We start from the raw sequence: 17,633 nt of genomic DNA, 5'->3' as shown, positions 1-17,633 counted from the left end.
GCTTTTGTGCCTTGGATCCAGCAGCCATTTTTTTTTCTGAATCTCACCCAATTCCCCTCCTTCCTGCAGCCCCAGTTCAACACAGCTTTTGTACATGCATGCCACGTGTTCTCAGTCCCTTCCTTTTTCACCCACAGGACAACAGGCTGGATCCAACCCCATGTCTTCTGACGCAACACCCGCCTCATGAGGAGCGACGTAATTTATCTGATGAAGTGGGGTTTTTGGCCATGATAGCCGGCACTGGAATAAAGCATGGGTGGTGGTGTTGGTGGTGGTGGAAGAGGAGGAAGAAGTAGTAGTAGTAGTTGGTTTTTATAAGCTGACTTTCTCTACCACTTAAGGAAGATTCAAACCGGCTTACAATCACCTTCCCTTCCCCTCCCCACAACAGACACCCTGTGAGGTAGGTGGGGCTGAGAGAGCTGTGACTTGCCCAAGATCACCCAGCTGGCTGCATGTGGAGGAGTGGGGAATCAAACCCGGTTCTCCAGATCAGATTCCACCGCTCCAAACCACCGCTCTTAACCACTGCACCATGCTGGCTCTAGAATGTTTATACCCCGAAATTCTTGTTGGTCTCTAAGGTGGTACTGGACATCTACATAAACTCATAGAACACAGAGTGGGAAGGGGCCATACAGGCCATCTGGTCCAACCCCCTGCTTAATGCAGTATCAGCCCAGAACATTCCTAGAGCTGGTGTGGTGAATGCAAACCTCAAATCTGCATTCTTTATTGGACCTACGAAGCTGAGGGTATTCTGTCAAAACAATATTTTTTTAAATCCCGGCCTGGACTCACTCTGAGCTCCGCTCAAAGATCTCCAAAGGGACTCTTGTGTACAACCCGAACCCGCAGCAGTGCTCGGATGAGGACACTGAAGTCCTCGGTGACCTGTCTTCAAGCCGCAGCTAATGGAGCCTAGGCTGGCTAGTCAGACCGCACCCTGATTGTGCCTGTTTCTGCTTACCCGATCCCTTGGGTGCACAGAGAAAGAACCACTGGGACCCTCTGCCAAGATTCATTCATCATCCGCATTCAACGGGGCGGTTTGGGGGGTCTTCCACATGCAGCAGGTAAAGGAAAAGACCCGCTTTCATTTTCCTGCTCCTGAGGAGCATAGTGCCAAAGGACTGTTCAGAACCAACAGCACATCTCCGCCACGCTCCAGAGAAGACCGCCCAATTGGGCAAGGCCTGCCGATAAAGGCACTTTGTCTTATTAAAATAATGAAGAAGATGACAAAGAAGAAGAGTTGGTTTTTATATGCCAACTTTCTCTACCACTTAAGGGAGACTCAAACCGGCTTACAATCACCTTCCCTCCCCCTCCCTACAACAGACACCCCGTGAGGTAGGTGGGACTGAAAGAGCTCTAAGAGAGCTGTGACTAGCCCAAGGTCACCCAGCAGGCTTCGTGTGGAGGAGTGGGGGAAACAAATCCAGTTCACCAGATTAGCCTCCGCCGCTCATGTGGAGGAGTGGGGAATCAAACCCGGTTCTTTGGATCAGACTCCACCGCTCCAAACCACTGCTCTTAACCACTACACCATGCTGGGCTTTCGGGTCGCTTGCTGGCTGTCGTAAAAGCACCCGAGGTCTCCTTATACAAAAATATCTCTCTGAACGGTGCGCGGTTATCAAAAAGTGAGGTTGGTTTCATTTTGAAGCCCTGTTCAGCAAAGGCACAGTGAAGCGACAGGCCACTGAAGGCATGGAAAGAGGAGCGGGGACTCCACCGGCGTCGGCCTATGTGAATGATCCGTGTAGTTTTGGCTAGATTCCACGGGTGCCATCTGGTCACTCTCATTTATCCCCCCCCCCCGAAAAAGCCACCTGGAGGTTACAACGTTCCCGTCTCCTAGGGATCCCATTTGCCAGTTAATGGCGGTCAATTGCCTGCCAATTAACACGCCTGCCCGCCGGCCCTCAGCTGGTCGGCAGGGGAAAGAAGAGATGAAGAAGAGTTGGTTTTTATATGCCGACTTTCTCTACCACTTAAGGGAGACTCAAACCAGCTTACAATCACCTTCCCTTCCCGTCCCCACAACAGACACCTTGTGAGGTAGGTGGGGCTGAGAGAGCTCTAAGAGAGCTGTGACTAGCCCAAGGTCACCCAGCTGGCTTCGTGTGTAGCAGTGGGGAAACCAACCCGGTTCACCAGATTAGCCTCTGCTGCTCATGTGGAGGAGTGGGGAATCAACCCCGATTCTTCAGATCAGACTCCACCGCTCCAAACCATCGCTCTTAACCACTGCACCAAGCAGGCTAGCTGAAGGGGGGGCGATCCACCCGCACACATGGCACTGTGCAGAAAATAATGTCCCAGGTTTACCCCAGACATGACAGGGACACTCTATCCCACCCCTCAAAAAATTCTTTGGAGGAATGTACTGGAGCATCCCCATCTCTTCTGGGGTAAACCCAGATGGGACATAATTGCACGAGCACAAGCTGTAGGCACGCAAATCACTCCCCCCCCCCATACTGCTACAAGGAAGCTCCCACCGGTGGCAACCTTACTGTCTCTACGGCAGTGTCAGTCAGCGGCTCTGCTTCCGCCGCAGACCCAGCCGCCTTTTCTGAGGACGACTCAGCCGAGTTGACCTTTGCTTCCTCCTTGGCCGAGTTGACCTTTGCTTCCTCCTCGGCCTCCACCTTGCTGGCCTGCCGCCTGGCCATTGCCTCCAGCTGCCGCTGGCACCGCTCCGCTTCCTGCTCCTTCTGCGAGAGCTGGCTCCGGTACTCCTGCGCTTCGCGGTTGGCCTCCCGGAGCCGCAGCTGCAAGATCTCTTGTTCGTAATTGTCCTACGAAAAGAATGACACCTCGGTTACTGGTTGATGGGGGGGGGGAGCGAATAACCTTATCAAATCAAGTTTATTTATGGTCAAAGACCAGCAACAGTTGGCAAAGTTCCAGCCATATTAAAATTATCAGATATCACCATTACAATAATACAGCACATCTCTGATCCAAGGTAATAAATCCCTAGTCTAAATACGTGACTATTGTACTCGACTCCATTCTACGGGCAAGGACATCTCCTCAGCATACACACCTGCACATAATTTGTTAATATACAGCATTAGCAAAAGGTACATTTAAGACAGCCCCGTGGTGCAGAGACTCAAGCTGCAGTACTGCAGTCCAAGCTCTGCTCACGACCTGAGTTCGATCCCACCAGGATTCGGTTGCAGGTAGCCGGCTCAAGGTCGACTCAGTCTTCCATCCTTCCGAGGTTGGTAAAACAAGTAACCACCTTGCTGTGGGTAAAGGGAAGATGACTGGAGAAGGCACTGGCAAACCACCCCGTAAACAAAAGTCTGCCTAGTAAACGTCAGGATGTGACGTCACCCCATGTGTCAGTAATGACCCGGTGCTTGAACAGGGGACCTTTACCTTTTTAAATCTCTATACATTAACTATAATTGATAAAAGCGTTTAACATTTAAGCTACCACCTTCTGTCTTGTTGAGCATGCCAGTGCACAAAATTTTGCCACCTTAAGGGGTTTTTCAATTGGAACAGTCGGCAAGGAGGAGGTCAGTATAAAAGGAATTTAGTCTACCTGGATATTTGTGCAATACTGGGCTGATAAACCTAGATTTAATCTCCTGATAAAAGCAACAATCCAGTAAGACATGTTCAATAGTTTCGATCTTGCCTGACTGTGTGTTTGTGTGTGTGTTAAGTTGTGTCAAGTCGCTTCTGACTCATGGCGACCCTATGAATCAACGTCCTCCAAAGTGTCCTATCCTTAACAGCCTTGGTAGGGTTGCTGACCTCCAAAGTAACACCTGGAGATCTCCCGCTATCACAACTGATCTCCAGGCAGCCAAGATCAGTTCCCCTGGAGAAAATGGCTGCTTTGGAGAACGGATTCCATGGGGTTATGCCAACAACTAAAGGGGGGGGGCTTAACCCGTGAGTCGATCTACAGGCAGGGGGAGCCCTCTGGGGCCCCTCCGTGGGAGGAGCCGGACCTGCAGGAGGCCCCGGGCTCATGACTGGCTGAAAAACCTCACGTGCCGGCAAAGCCCCTCCTCTGCCGGAGACCCAGCCGTGCAGGACAGACGATCCTGCTCAATTGGCCTCCTCCACACAAGGGCATCTCCTTCCCGCTCTCCTGCTTTTACCAGTCTTTCCTCTGAATCGTTCTCGGCGTCTTCCATTTTTATTTTCTTGGCCAGGGGCTCTTCCTCCTCCTCCGCTACGTGGTTTCCCTCGCTTTGCTCTACGACGACAGCCTCTCCTGACATCTGGCCAGCAGGTACAGCAAGAACTACAAGTTAAGGAAAGGGGGATGTTAACATGGCGGTGTAAAGCGCCGTCAGGTTGCAGCTGACTTATGCAGTTGACCGTTGGGTTGTCAGGGCAAGAGAGGTTCAGTGATGGTTTGCCGCTGCCTTCCTCTGCGTAGCGACCCTGGACTTCCATAGGGTTTTCAAGGCAAGAGATGTTCAGAGGTGGCTTGCTATTGCCTTCCTCTGCATGGCGACCCCGGACTTCCTTGGTAGTCTCCCATCCAAGCATCAACCAGGGCCGACCTTGCTTAGTTTCTGAAATCTTATGAGACCGGGCTCTAATCTGGAGAGCTGGGTTGGTTTTCCCACTCCTCCACATGAAGCCAGCTGGGTGACCTTGGGCTACTCACAGTTCTCTCTGAACTCTCTCAGACCCACCTGCCTCACAAAGTGTCTGTTGTGAGGAGGGGAAGGGAAGGTTATTGTAAGCTGCTTTGAGACTCCTAAAGGTAGAGAAAAGTGGGGTATTAAAACCCTCACTTCCCAAAGGATATGGAGAGAATGGAGTGGGTACAGAGAAGAGCGACGAGGATGATCGGGCCTGGAGACCAAGCCCTACAAGAAAATGCTGAGGGAGCTGGGAATGTTTAGTCTGGAGAAGAGGATGTTGAGGGGGGACCTGATTGCTCTCTTGAAGTATCTTGAGGACTGTCACTTAGAGGAGGGCAGGGAGCTGTTCCTGTTAGCAGCAAAGGGTAAGACTCACAATAATGGCTTTAAATTGCAGGTGTAAAAATACCAGCTGGATATTAGGAAAACATTTTTTACAGTAAGAGCTGTTCAACAGTGGAAGGGGCTGCCTAGGGAGGTGGTGAGCTCCCCCTCACTGGTAGTCTTGAAGCAGAGGCCGGACAAGCCCTTGTCAGGGATGCTCTAGGCTGATCCTGCATTAAGCAGGGGGTTGGACTAGATCGCCTCTATGGTCCCTTCCAACTCTATCATTCTATGATTATTATTCTTCTCCCCTACCTTGAGTTGCTTCCCCCACCCTTCAGTTTCACCTCTCTCCTTTTCCCTGTTGATTTACCTTTTTTTTAGTCTCTCTCCCACACACACACACACTTACTGAGGAATGGAAGCTGGATGCCTAGCAACCCCCACAAAATGACCAGCAAGACCTCATCATGTTGTCTCATTCTTGGCAAGTTGTTGGTGCTACTTCTATGATGGGGGGGGGTGTTATATCTATTTTTTTTAATTCACATTTTTCTGCAAATCAAACCCGGTTCTCCAGATTAGAATCCGCCGCTCTTAACCACTACACCATGCCAGTTCACACCACCGTACCTTGATGCCCGTTCTGCATGGTGATGATGAATGGCTGGCTGATGCCGCCGGCACGGAGGGCCGTCTGGAGGCTACTCAGTGGAATGCCGTCGGTCACAATGGTGATCACTTGCTGCCCGCCACTGCTGACGACTCGCTTCAGGGGGGAGTCCACCGAACTGGCCTCCACTTTTTCCTCTGAGACAGAGGAGGAGGAAGAGGAGTTGGTTTTTATATGACAACTTTCTCTACCACTTAAGGAAGCATCAAACTGGCTCACAATCACCTTCTCTTCCCCACAACAGACACCCTGTGAGACAGGTTGGGCTGAGAGAGCTCTTAATAGAGATGTGACTAGCCCACAGTCACCCAGCAGGCTTCATGTGTAGGAGTGGGGAAACCAACCCGGTTCACCAGATTAGCGTCTGCCGCTCATGTGGAGGAGTGGGGAATCGAACCTGGTTCTCCAGATCAGAGTCCACCTCTCTAAACCACTGCTCTTAACCACTACACCACGTTGGAAAGGAAAGGTTTTTTTTTTAGTGGGCTGGGGGCTGGGGGGAGAAATAGCTAAATCAGGGGTAGGCAAGCACCAGCACACATAACTAACAGTAGCATAGCAGAACATTTTGCTCATTATACAGGGCTGGTTCTCTGCCCGAGCAACCGAAGGGAGCAGCTCTGGACCTCGGCCTGCTCCCAAAGCACCTGGCCAAGTATAACTCTCTTCTCCCATGCCTACCTCCCCTGTTGCTGCCCTGCCTCCAGAGGAACTGGTCGGCCACTGGGTGAGACAGGATGCTGGACTGGATGGACCCTCACTGGTCTGATCCAGCAGGGCTCTTCTGATGTCCTCATGCCATGGGGACTACAGGGAACCTCCACGTTCAGAGGCAGTCAACCTCTGATTCCCAGTGCCAGGAGGCAACATCAGGGGAAGGCCTCGGCCTCTGTGCCTAGTTGTTGGACCACCAAACTGGCTGCTCTGTGAGACAGGATGCTGGACTAAATTGGCCCCTGGTCTGATCCAGCAGGACTCTTCTTACATTCTTATCAGGGGAAGGCCTCAGCCTTTATGCCCTGTTGGGACCTCCGGAAGAATTGGTTGGCCACTGTGTGAGACGGAATGCTGGACTAGATGGGCCCTTACTGGTCTGATCCAGCAGGGCTCATCTGATGTTCTAACGAAGGCCGAGGCCTCTCTGCCCTGTTGTGGGCCCTCCAGAGGAACTGGCTGGTCGCTGCATGAGACAGGACTGGATGGACCACCGGGTCTGATCCAGCAGCAGGGCTCTTCTGATATCTTTACGCCACAGAGACTAAAGGGAACCTCCACATACAGAGGCAGTCAGCCTCTGACTCCCAATGGCGGGGGGAGGGGGGACATCTGGGAAGGCCTTGACCCTTATGCCCTGTAGTTGGACCTCCAGAGGAACTGGTTGGCCACTGTGTGAGGATGCTGGACTAGATAGTCCGTTGGGTCTATCTAACAGTTTTTAAGCAGTTAGAGAGGTTCTTCAGTGGATCAGGCTTCCTCGGGAGGTGGTGAGCTCTCCTTTCCTGGAGGTTTTTAAGCAGAGGCTAGATGGCCATCTGACAGCAAGGCTGATTCTGTGACCTTAGGCAGATCGTGAGAGGGAGGGCACCTTGGCCATCTTCTGGGCATGGAGCAGGGGTCACTGGGGATGTGGGGGGGAGGTAGTTGTGAAATTCGTGCATTGTGCAGGGGGTTGGACTAGATGACCCTAGTGGTCCCTTCCAACCCGATGACTCTATGAATCTATGATCCAGCAGGGCTCTTCTGATGTTCTTATAGCCTTACCTTCAGCCACAAAAGCACAGCAGACGAGGACCCCCACACACAGAAAAAGAGCCTGTCAAGATTTCATCATCCCGCCTCAAAGCTCCCCTCCCCATTAACAGATGCTGGTGAACGGACCCCGGGGGGGGGGGGGGAGCTCAGCCCACGTGCATGGAGGGGAAGGTCCTGGCTGGGCTGAGCCCCCTGCAGCCAGGATCAAGACCCCCTCCAACATACCTGGAGGCCTGTTTGAACTGGAAAGGGGCCCAGAGGCTTCTGCTATGGCTGCTAGCGTGGCGAGAACAGAGGTGGTGGAGTTTGGAAACTGTGCGGTGGAGACGTGGGAGTTGCCTGCTTGGGGGGAGGGGGAGAGAGGAACCAGGAGGTGGGAAAGAAATGGAGAAAGGAGAATTTCTCTGGAGAAGACAGGCATGTTACGCCATGTTACCCAACAGTGGAAAAAAGCATCCCCCCCCCAATATCGTTAACAAAATTTGAAAGAAAGACAGAATAAATGATCTTCGTGTTCACAGCATCCTACCTGAGGTTGGTTTGGTGGCTGCCAAGGACACGAAGCTGGCTAAGCTCAGCCCTTCTCCCGTGGCCAGGAAAAAGGGCTGGCCCGCCGTGATGGAACCAGAGACGGGGTTCGGACTGGCCTGGTTCTGCATCGCCTCCTGAGAAAGAGAACACCACGACTCAGGCAGAAAGCCACGCCAACTGCCAAGCACGCCTTTCCATGGGCCAAACCGAAACCGTTCCTTCGCCCGCCCTCGCTGCTTTGGAGGACCTGCCTCCTCTTTGAGCCAAATTAATCAGGGGTAAGGCGGGGGGGATGTATTTCCAAACTGCATGGAGCTGATGTATCCTTTTTAGGGGGCAGCCGGTAGGGTGTAGGCCAAGGGTCCCCGGCCTTTCAGAGCCTGCAGGCACCTTTGGAATTGTGACAGAGGGTTGTGGACACAGGCACAAAATGGTTGCTGAAAGAGGTGGGGCCAGCCACAAAATGGCTGCCGCAGGAGGCGGGACCAGCCACAAAATGGCTGCCGTGACTTACCCTCAGTCACACAGTGAAGATCCTCACTCTGTGGAGGCAGCTGTTGTCAAAGCAATGTTTTTAAAAATCTGCACAACCAATCAGATCTCCAATGGCCAATCAGAAGCCTTGATGGGCAAAAGCCCCACCAGGCCCCACCCACTTTGTAAACACACTTGGGGGGCACCAGGAAAGGTCTCAGTGGGCACCATGGCACCTATGGGCACCATGTTGGGGAAACCCTGGAGAAATGGTTAGGATGTCAGCAAAAGATCTGGAAGACGGGTTCAGATCCCTGCTGAAACGGACCTTGGCCCGGTCGCTCTCTTTCACCAACCTCACAAGGTGGTTGTAAGGATGCGTGGGAGAGACAAACCACATATGCCACCCTGAGCTCCTTGGAGGGGAATTGATAAAATGTGTGTGTGTGTGTGTGTGTGTGAGAGAGAGAGAGAGAGAGAGAGAGAGAGAGAGAGAGAGAGAGAGAGAGAGAGAGAGACAGAGAGAGAGACAGAGAGAGAGAGACAGAGAGAGAGAGACAGAGAGAGAGAGAGAGAGAGAGAGAGACAGAGAGAGAGACAGAGAGAGAGAGACAGAGAGAGAGAGACAGAGAGAGACAGAGAGAGACAGAGAGAGAGACAGAGAGAGAGACAGAGAGAGAGACAGAGAGAGAGACAGAGAGAAGAGAAAGGAGCGGTGTCTTCAAGGCTGAAAAGAGAATGACCTTTTATACAGGCACGTTTCCCCGTGGTCACCCCCTTCGACTGCTTCAGGGCGTCCTTGTGATTATGCTTGCCTTTTCTGGCCGTCAGGGGTCACCTGCTCTCCCCGTGAGTTTTGCCTGCATTTTCCAGATTCTGGCTAAAACAGCATGCGGAAAACACAGGCAAAACCCACGGGGAGAGCGAGGCGACCTCTGATGGGCGTAAGGGGCAAGCATAATCAAAAGGAAGCCCCGAAGAAGACGGCGGGGGTGACCGCAGGGAAACGTCCCCGCATTAAAGTCTCACATCAGAAGTGCCTTTGACTCTCAGAAGCTTGTTCCCTGAAAATCTCGTTGGTGTCTAAGGTGCTCCTTGACTCTAATCTAGTTGAAGCAACCAGGTTCCTTCTAGCCCCAGATGCGAAGAGATGTTCCATGTAGGGCTGTGGCTCAGTGGTAGAGCATCTGCTTGGCATGCAGAAGGTCCCAGGTTCAATCCCCGGCATCTCCAGTTAAAGGGACCAGGCAAGCAGGTGATGTGAAAGACCCCTGCCTGAGACCCTGGAGAGCCGCTGCCGGTCAGAGTAGACAGTACTGACTTTGATGGACTGAGGGGCTGATTCAGTACAAGGCAGCTTCATGTGTTCATGTGTTGGTCATAGCAGAGTACAATTAAATGTGCTGCCTTTGCCGGGGCTGCTGTCCTGGACCCCCAGAAGGGACGAGAAGGCAGAAGGGACGAGAAGACAGCCTGCAGCTGTCCCTCCTCTTCCCCGCCCTCATCCAGACAACCTTACCATGCCCCCCCTCACTTTCACTCTTGCCTTCCTTCGAGGCAGGCCTGCTGACTGCCCTGCGCTTCTTTTCCAGGCAGCACATTTGGCCAACCGGGAGATCCCAGACAATGCGCAAAGAACGGGGCTGCGTGGAAAGCCAGAGGGGAAGACCTCACCTGCAGGACCAGAAGGGTTTCCGGGTTGTTCTTCTCCAAAGCGATGTCGAAAGCGGATTTGCCAAACTTGCTGAAGGCGTGGACGTCAGCGCCGTGTTTGATGAGCAGCTCGATCACCTCCCGGTGGCTGCGCTCCGTCGCCCAGTGCAGGGCGGTCATCTTTAGCATGTCCTTCGCGTTCACGTCAGCGCCGTTCTGAGGAGCAGGGAAAAACAGCCGCTCTGAAGAAAGGAAATGGAAAGGCGTGCGCAAACGCAATCCCTCCCTCGTGCAAAGAAAAGGAACGGCGCTATCGATCCATCAGCTGCGAGTCTTAATCCCTCCATTCCTCCAAGGTCAGAGTGGCCCTTCCTCATTTTACCCTCACAACAACCTTGTCAGGAAGGCAGGCTCTGAGAGAGAGACAAAGAGAGAGACTACCCCAAGGTCAGCCACTGAATGCTGTGGCAGAATGGAGAATCTGAACCTTGCTCTCACAAGGTCCTAGCCCAAAATGAATCCAATCTGGCTACACTGGTAGGGTTGCCAACCTCCAGATACTAGCTGGAGATCTCCCACTATTACAACTGATCTCCAGCCGATAGAGATCAGTTCTCCTGGAGAAAATGGCCGCTTTGGCCATTGGACTCTATGGTATGTTAGACATATTCATCATGCTAACCCACAGAGGCCACAGATCCTGCAGTCAATTTCCAATCCTCTTAACCTACAGACCAGGCTATAAATACGTATCAAGGAGAAATGAGGAGCGGTTAAAATGCTTAGGGCTGTTTAGCTTGGAAAGAAGGCAGTTAAGGGGAGACATGATAGAGGTCTGTAAAATTATGCATGGTCTGGAGAGAGAGGACAGGGAGAAGCTTTTCTCCCTCTCTCATGATACTAGAAGGCAGGGTCATCTTCTGAAGCTGGAGGGTGAGAGATTCCAAACAGATAAAAGGAAGTATTTCTTCACACCACGCATAAATTGTGGAACTCCCTGCCCCAGGATGTGTTGATGGCTGCCAACTTGGAAGGCTTGAAGAGGGGAGTGGACATGTTCATGGAGGAGAGGGCTATCCATGGCTACTAGTCAAAATGAACACTAGTCATGAGGCATACCTATTCTCTCCAGGATCAGAGAAGCATGCCTATTCTATTAGGTGCCGAGGAACATAGGCAGGATAACGCCGCTACAGCTGTCTTGTTTGTGGGCTTCCTAGTTGACCACTGTGTGAACAGACTGCTGGACTTGATGGGACTTGGTCTGATCCTGCAGGGCTTTCCTGATGTTCTTATGCTCTTAAATCAAGGCTGAGAAGCTACCATTTGCCTAGGGCTACCTCGGTGTGGTGGGATCTCTGCCAGAGGCCAGCCCCAGCTGATTTCAACACAAGGAGCACCTTCAGCAAACATCCTTGTCCACGACAGAGTCTGGCTTACCCTGATCAGCAGCTCAACGATGTGGGAGTGTCCGTCAGCGGCTGCCATATGCAGCGGTGTCCTGTCTACCTTGGTCCGAGCATCCCGGCTCACCCCTGCCCGGAGCAGAACTTCTGCAGTGGAATAATGGCCGTGCTGAGCCGCCAGGTGAAGGGGTGACGTCCCCAGCTGCCAAGAGAAAAGTCAGCGCTTCTTTCGCTCACTTGTTTAAAATGTCTTCCGGCTCCTGGTTCAAAAGTCCCCCCTAGCAGCTCACAAAAGACAAAACTGCAAGCCAGTCAAATGCAATTGAAACTGGCACAGGCAACAAAAAAATATTTCTGCTAGAATCAAAAGCATTAATCAGCAGCCGAAAATCAAATTAAAACACCATAAAAAAAATCAGAGATGGAAGTGGAAACTACAACAGCTAGCATAAATTATCCCTCCTTCCCACCCTATGTTTCCATTGTTGTTTTTATGTGTATGCATTTTATTATATGTGTATTTCAAAGTCGAAGTCAGAGGAAGATCCAACATGGGACGGATTGACTCTATCAAGGAAGCCTCGACCCTCGGACTTCAAGACCTCAGCAAGGTTGTTGAGAGGATTCTTTGGAGGACATGGATTTATAGGGTCGCCATGAGTCAGAAGCGACTTGATGGCACTTAACACACACACACAGTCTAACTTGGCTTTAATTGTTTCCATGGTGTGCTTTTTGTTTGGTTTCAATGGATTTTAAGATGTGTTTTTATTATGTATGTTTTTTAATCTGATAACTGTCTTGGTGGGCCTGTTGAGGGCAGAAAGGAAGGAGGTAAATAAATAAACAAACACCAGAATAAGAAAAATTTATCACTCTGCATAGGTGTGAGTCAATGGGGCAGGCATCTTCACCTGGCACCTGCAGCTCAACCATCTTGGGACCAGGCCAGCAATTGCTGGAAGAAAGTTCTAAAGGTGAAGTGGCATAAAAGAGAAGGCCACAACTTCAGTGGATACCCACCATGCCTTTGACAGGTGGTAGCTAGGGATCTTCTGCTATTACCACTTAAGGAAGAATCAAACTGGCTTACAATTACCTTCCTTTCAGCACACCTTGTGAGTTAGGTGGGGCTGAGACAGTGTGACTAGCCCAAGGTCACCCAGCTGGCTTCATGTGGAGGAGTGGGGAAACCAATCCAGTTCACCAGATTAGCCTCCGCCGCTCATTTGGAGGAATGAGGAATCAAACCCGGTTCTCCAGATCTGAGTCCACCACTCCAAACCACTGCTCTTAACCACTGCACCACGCTGGTAGCCGCCAGAGCCTGGCTTAGGTCGGGGATGAGGGTGGGATACAAAACCGATACATAATAAATAATTCTGACTTGAATGCAAACCTTGGGCCGGAGCAGCACAACCTACCCACAACAGCAAGAATCATTCTGGAACTGTTCAATCGGGATGCTTAACCAGAAAACTGCTGAATTTAGTCACTGGATTGTGTGACTGGTGTATCTTTTTATAAAACAGAATGCGACAGAAAGAGTTTTATGTGCCACTTTGCAGACCTACGATTTGGAAGGGGGAGCTGGTCGCCAGCCGGAAAACCCTAGCCCCCTCCGCACAATTTTATCTCCTCTTTACATACCCAATCCGTGGTGAACGGCGCACCGTTTGCCATCAGAGTTCTCACTTCGTCATCTTGGCCTTTGCGAGCTGCTTCTAACAGTCTCTTCCCCAGATCCACCAGTGACATCTTTAGACATGGGGATGGATTGCTTCAAAAAGCTGCATTTTGAAAAGAGGGGAAAAGGAAAACTTTTATAAGGTAGGTATCCAGCTTAGATGGGCTGGAGGGACAAACGTGGAGAGCGGCAGAGTGGTATAGCGGTTATTCAACCACAGCAACCAAGGAGCTGAGGGCGGCAGCAGCATTTTAATCTCCGGTTAGTTTCAAAGCAGAGTAGGTATTTGAACCTGGGTCTCCCAGATTCTGATCTGACACTAAATAAATAACCACAGCACCTTCTTGGCTTTCTCATGCCCTCTGCCAAAATACTAGAACTCAGCAGCATCCAATGAAGCTGATGTGGGGTAGATTCAGGATAGACAGTGGGGCATTCCTCTTTACCCAGTGAGTGATTAAAATGTGAAATTCACTGCCAGAGGATGTAGTGACGGCCACAGGCCTAGACGGCTTTCAAATGGGATTAGGCAGATTCATGGTCTAACAGTGGCTACTAGCCATAGGGTTGCCAACCTCCAAGTACTAGCTGGAGATCTCTTGCTAATACAACTGATAAAGATTAGTACTCCTAGGGGAAATGGCTGTTTTGGCCATTGGACTCTATGGCATTGAAGTCCCTCTGCAAACCCCTCCCCCTAAAAAACCTCCCGCCGATGGCGAAGGGGGACCAGGCAACCCTAACCAAAACCACTACAAAAGAGGGCGGGGTAGGGTTGCCAGGTGGGGGTGGAGCCTGAGGAGGGCGGGGTTTGGGGAGGGGCTCCAAGTCCATAGAGTCCAATGGCCAAAGCGGCCATTTTCTCCAGGGGAACTGATCTCTATTGGCTGGAGATCAGTCATAATAGCAGGAGATCTCCAGCTAGCACCTGGAGGTTGGCAACCCTAGGGCGGGGAGAATAATTCTCCCTCTTCCCCGTCGCTTTTGGCGCGGGGGGGGGGGGAGAAGGGGGGTGCCAAGTTTTGAACTACCGAGACTTTTCAGCCGCCCTTTCCTAAACCCAAGAGGGGTCTATTCCCACCCTTCTTCCAAGCCCATTCCTCATCCCCCCCCACCCCAATTCAGACAGAGGAAATCCCTAAAGGGGAGAGTGAGAGACTGCCTTAAGCAAACACAACCCCCTCCCATTATAGCCGCCCAGCCGTCCACCCCCCCCCACGCAGCCCCCAGACTCACCCCTGAGAGGCGGGGGCGGTCGCCGACCGGGGGGGGGGGCGGCGCCACTTTGGGTTTATTTAAAAAAACAACAACTTAGTTTCCTTTCAACATCTTATTTGTATAAACTGAGCTCTTGTTGTGTTGCCGTTTAAATTATTATTCGTATTATCGTCGCTCGGTTTTTTATTTTTTTCATATCTACTTTTAAATTATGGCGCCCCTCCCCCCCCTTCCCTCAACCCAAGCGGAAGAAGGGGAACAAAATGGCGGGGCCGGAAGTGCCGCGCGCGGCGCCTTCGCGGGCACGGAGGAGCAACAAGTACCATAGAGTTCCGATAAAGAGCTAGCGAGTCTCCAACCCACCAGTCCTCTAGTCACTTCCTGTCTTAAACGGAAGTGGGTTTTCCCTTCTTCCGGGGCGAAATAGAGTTGAGGGGGGGCTTTTTTTATTAGAGCGGCACTACTTTGTGACACCATACAGGATTATGGGTAATGACCGCCTTCGCCTTTTTTTTTTCTTCCTTCCTTGCCGGAAGTTCTCGTTTCTTTTCCGTCTCGGTCGGGCTTCATTTCACAGCCGGCGGAGGGATTCATGAGGAGAGCGCGTGGCGATGCGGTCTCCTCAGGCGCGGCGCCGGAGGGACGCTTCACGGTTCCCTCGCCCCTTTTTCCTTCCACTTGACAGGGCAGGGGAAATAGTCCCGCCTGGCAGTCCTAGAGAATTTTATTTTGTTTTGGTTACAAGGAAAGGCTTAATCAATAAGGAGAAAAATGCTTCACATATAAGATACAAATTGAATACAGTTAAATACAAGATCGGTTATAAGGTGTATCGGGAAAGTTGCTACATATTTATATTTAATAATCGGGTTTTTAAAAAGAGGTGGCTCCTATTTCGGGCTCATGGCCCTCCAGGTAATTTGCGTTATAAAATAGACATTTAAAGACGCTGCTAATGAAAACAGTGAAACAACCATTAATATATAAAAGAACAGAAACAGGTTAATATATAATATAATTGATATAATATGAAGTAGAACAGAAACAGGTTAATATATAATATAATTGATATATGAAGCAAAATAAATAAAATTAAAAGTAATATTTGGTGCAAGCTGTCCTTTGGCTCAGAGGCAGCCCAGTGGGTATTCCGGATAATCATATATATGACAAAGGTAGTGAAATTTCCTGCCTTCCCTTTCTGGCCCTCCTAATCCAAAGGTGCCAGGCAGAAGCATTTCTTTTTACCCAGCCTTTTAACTAATAAGAGGTTTAATAGCTGTTTTTAATTGTTTTATGTGTTTTTTTAAAAGATGGACCACGGTTCTGTGGTGTTTTTATACCGCTGGCTTGTTTTTAATGCTTTTATTTGTTTTTTCTATTGATAGTTTTTGATATGATTTATGGCATTGGTGTTGCTTGTAAGCGGCATGTATAGTTGTGCCAGTAGGGTTGCCAACCTCCAGGTAGCTAGCAAACCAAAGAACAGCATACAATTGCAAAAGGACAAAAATTATTTCTTTATGCTACCATAAGCATATAAGAATCCAACCAAACTTTGGTACAGACATAGATAATGTCCACATTAGAACAATTGGCCACACTACAAGGAGAGGTCCTAGAACAGTGATGGCGAACCTTTTAGAGACCGAGTGCCCAAACTGCAACCCAAAACCCACTTATTTATCGCAAAGTGCCCACACAGCTAGACGTCCACATGGGGCTAGGGGTTGCCAGGTCCCTCTTTGCCACCTGCGGGAGGTTTTTGGGGCGCAGCCTGAGGAGGGTGGGGTTTGGGGAGGGACTTCAATGCCATAGAGTCCAATTGCCAAAGCGGCCATTTTCTTCAAGTTAAATTGAAATCGCAGATCTCCTGCTACTACCTGGAGGTTGGCAACCCTGCATGGGCGGCCGAGTGGGGGAAGGAAAGCAGCTGGAGCATAGCCCCCACCCCTTCAGTTTGGTTCTTTTTCCAACTGTTATCTTCATACGAATTTAAAAAGACTGTTATGCGGGGGGGGGCTGATGGTGGGGACAGCCCTCTGTACACGTTCAGGGACACCTTCGGTTGCATGAACGAGCAGAGTGGAAACCAGAGCTAAGCTAAGGGCTCAGCTCCAGCACAAATGCCAGGCGGGAGGAGCCGGGAAGGCACCGCTGGTCCCCAGCCTCCTCAGCCGGGGGAACGAACTCAGGCGAACTCTGTGCTGGGGCGATGGCACGTGTGCCCACAGAGAGGACTCTGAGTGCCACCTCTGGCACGCGTGCCATAGGTTCGCCACCACTGTCCTAGAACACAGGAGCATAATTTTCTTTCCTTTTCCAAGAGGTAAGGAGTGATGGAACAGTCAACAGAAGCCCGGTTTCCTTTCTGTTTCGGCTTGTGCAAACAGCCTTCCTCAGGGGCCACTATATGAACAAAATAAACAATGTGCAATATATCGGCATATAAAATAATCATCGCAATATGTTACTACAATTAGGAAAAAATAAGGTACTTACACGCTAGCTGTAAATTACAATGCTTCCGCGTTGGCAAAAACGCCATGTTAACAACACATTTAAATAACCCCACATCACATGGGTAGGCGTGACACAGACATAGCCGCTTAAAGTTACAGCGTCCCAATATCTTAACAACAGTAATGTAAGAATAACAAAATAAGCATGCTGAATATTATAAATAGCAAGATAAATCAAGCGCAGTATTTAGACCTTTTGGAGATAGTGTATCAAAAAACTGGATGTATTTAGATTCCTGTCGTCTAAGGACTAGATCCAGGTCAATTTTGTCATGATTGTGTGTACTGACAAAACGCCATAGAACAAAAAAGGAGAGATCCTCATCAGAGTGGTTATATTTAATAAAATGTGGCGTCAGAGGGGCCTCAACTACCAGGTTCCTCAATCTCGATCTGTGCTCGCTGATGCGGTATTTGATGGGTCTAGATGTTTTACCAATGTACCAGCGTTGGCACGTACAGATCACACAATAAATAAGTTTGCGAGAGTCACAGTTGTTAAAACTGCGTATGGAGAAAGTTTTCCCTGTGTTGGGATTAGTAATTTCCTTAACAGTTAACATATACTTGCAACTCAGGCAGGATCCACATTTGTAGTTGCCAGCTGGTAGGTTAGAACGCATATTGTCCTGTTTGGTAGTATGCACTAACATGTCTCTGATGGATCTAGTTCGTTTGTAAGCCATTCGGGGTGGCAAAGAGCATCCTGGAAGGTGCTGAACTAAATGCCAGTGTTTATAGATGATTTGGCGAATT

At 50.3% G+C, this 17,633-nt stretch overlaps 1 protein-coding gene across 1 annotated transcript; it reads right to left on the bottom strand.

Annotated features, from left to right (window-relative positions):
* Window positions 1-2,492: 2,492 nt before the first annotated feature.
* Window positions 2,493-13,208, bottom strand: GABPB2 (GA binding protein transcription factor subunit beta 2). Its single transcript, XM_056853545.1, has 9 exons — window positions 13,101-13,208; window positions 11,485-11,652; window positions 10,066-10,260; window positions 7,916-8,051; window positions 7,612-7,725; window positions 7,337-7,345; window positions 5,595-5,771; window positions 4,140-4,285; window positions 2,493-2,810 (listed from the first exon to the last, which is right to left on the bottom strand). Exons 1-9 carry the CDS (start codon window positions 13,206-13,208, stop codon window positions 2,493-2,495), a joined length of 1,371 nt encoding a protein of 456 aa, XP_056709523.1.
* Window positions 13,209-17,633: the final 4,425 nt, after the last annotated feature.

Source organism: Euleptes europaea, chromosome 7 (genome assembly GCF_029931775.1).
Source record: "Euleptes europaea isolate rEulEur1 chromosome 7, rEulEur1.hap1, whole genome shotgun sequence".
Taxonomy (NCBI): domain Eukaryota; kingdom Metazoa; phylum Chordata; class Lepidosauria; order Squamata; family Sphaerodactylidae; genus Euleptes; species Euleptes europaea.
The sequence above is the reverse complement of the archived record's forward strand: the minus strand, read 5'-3'. Positions and strand labels throughout refer to the sequence as shown.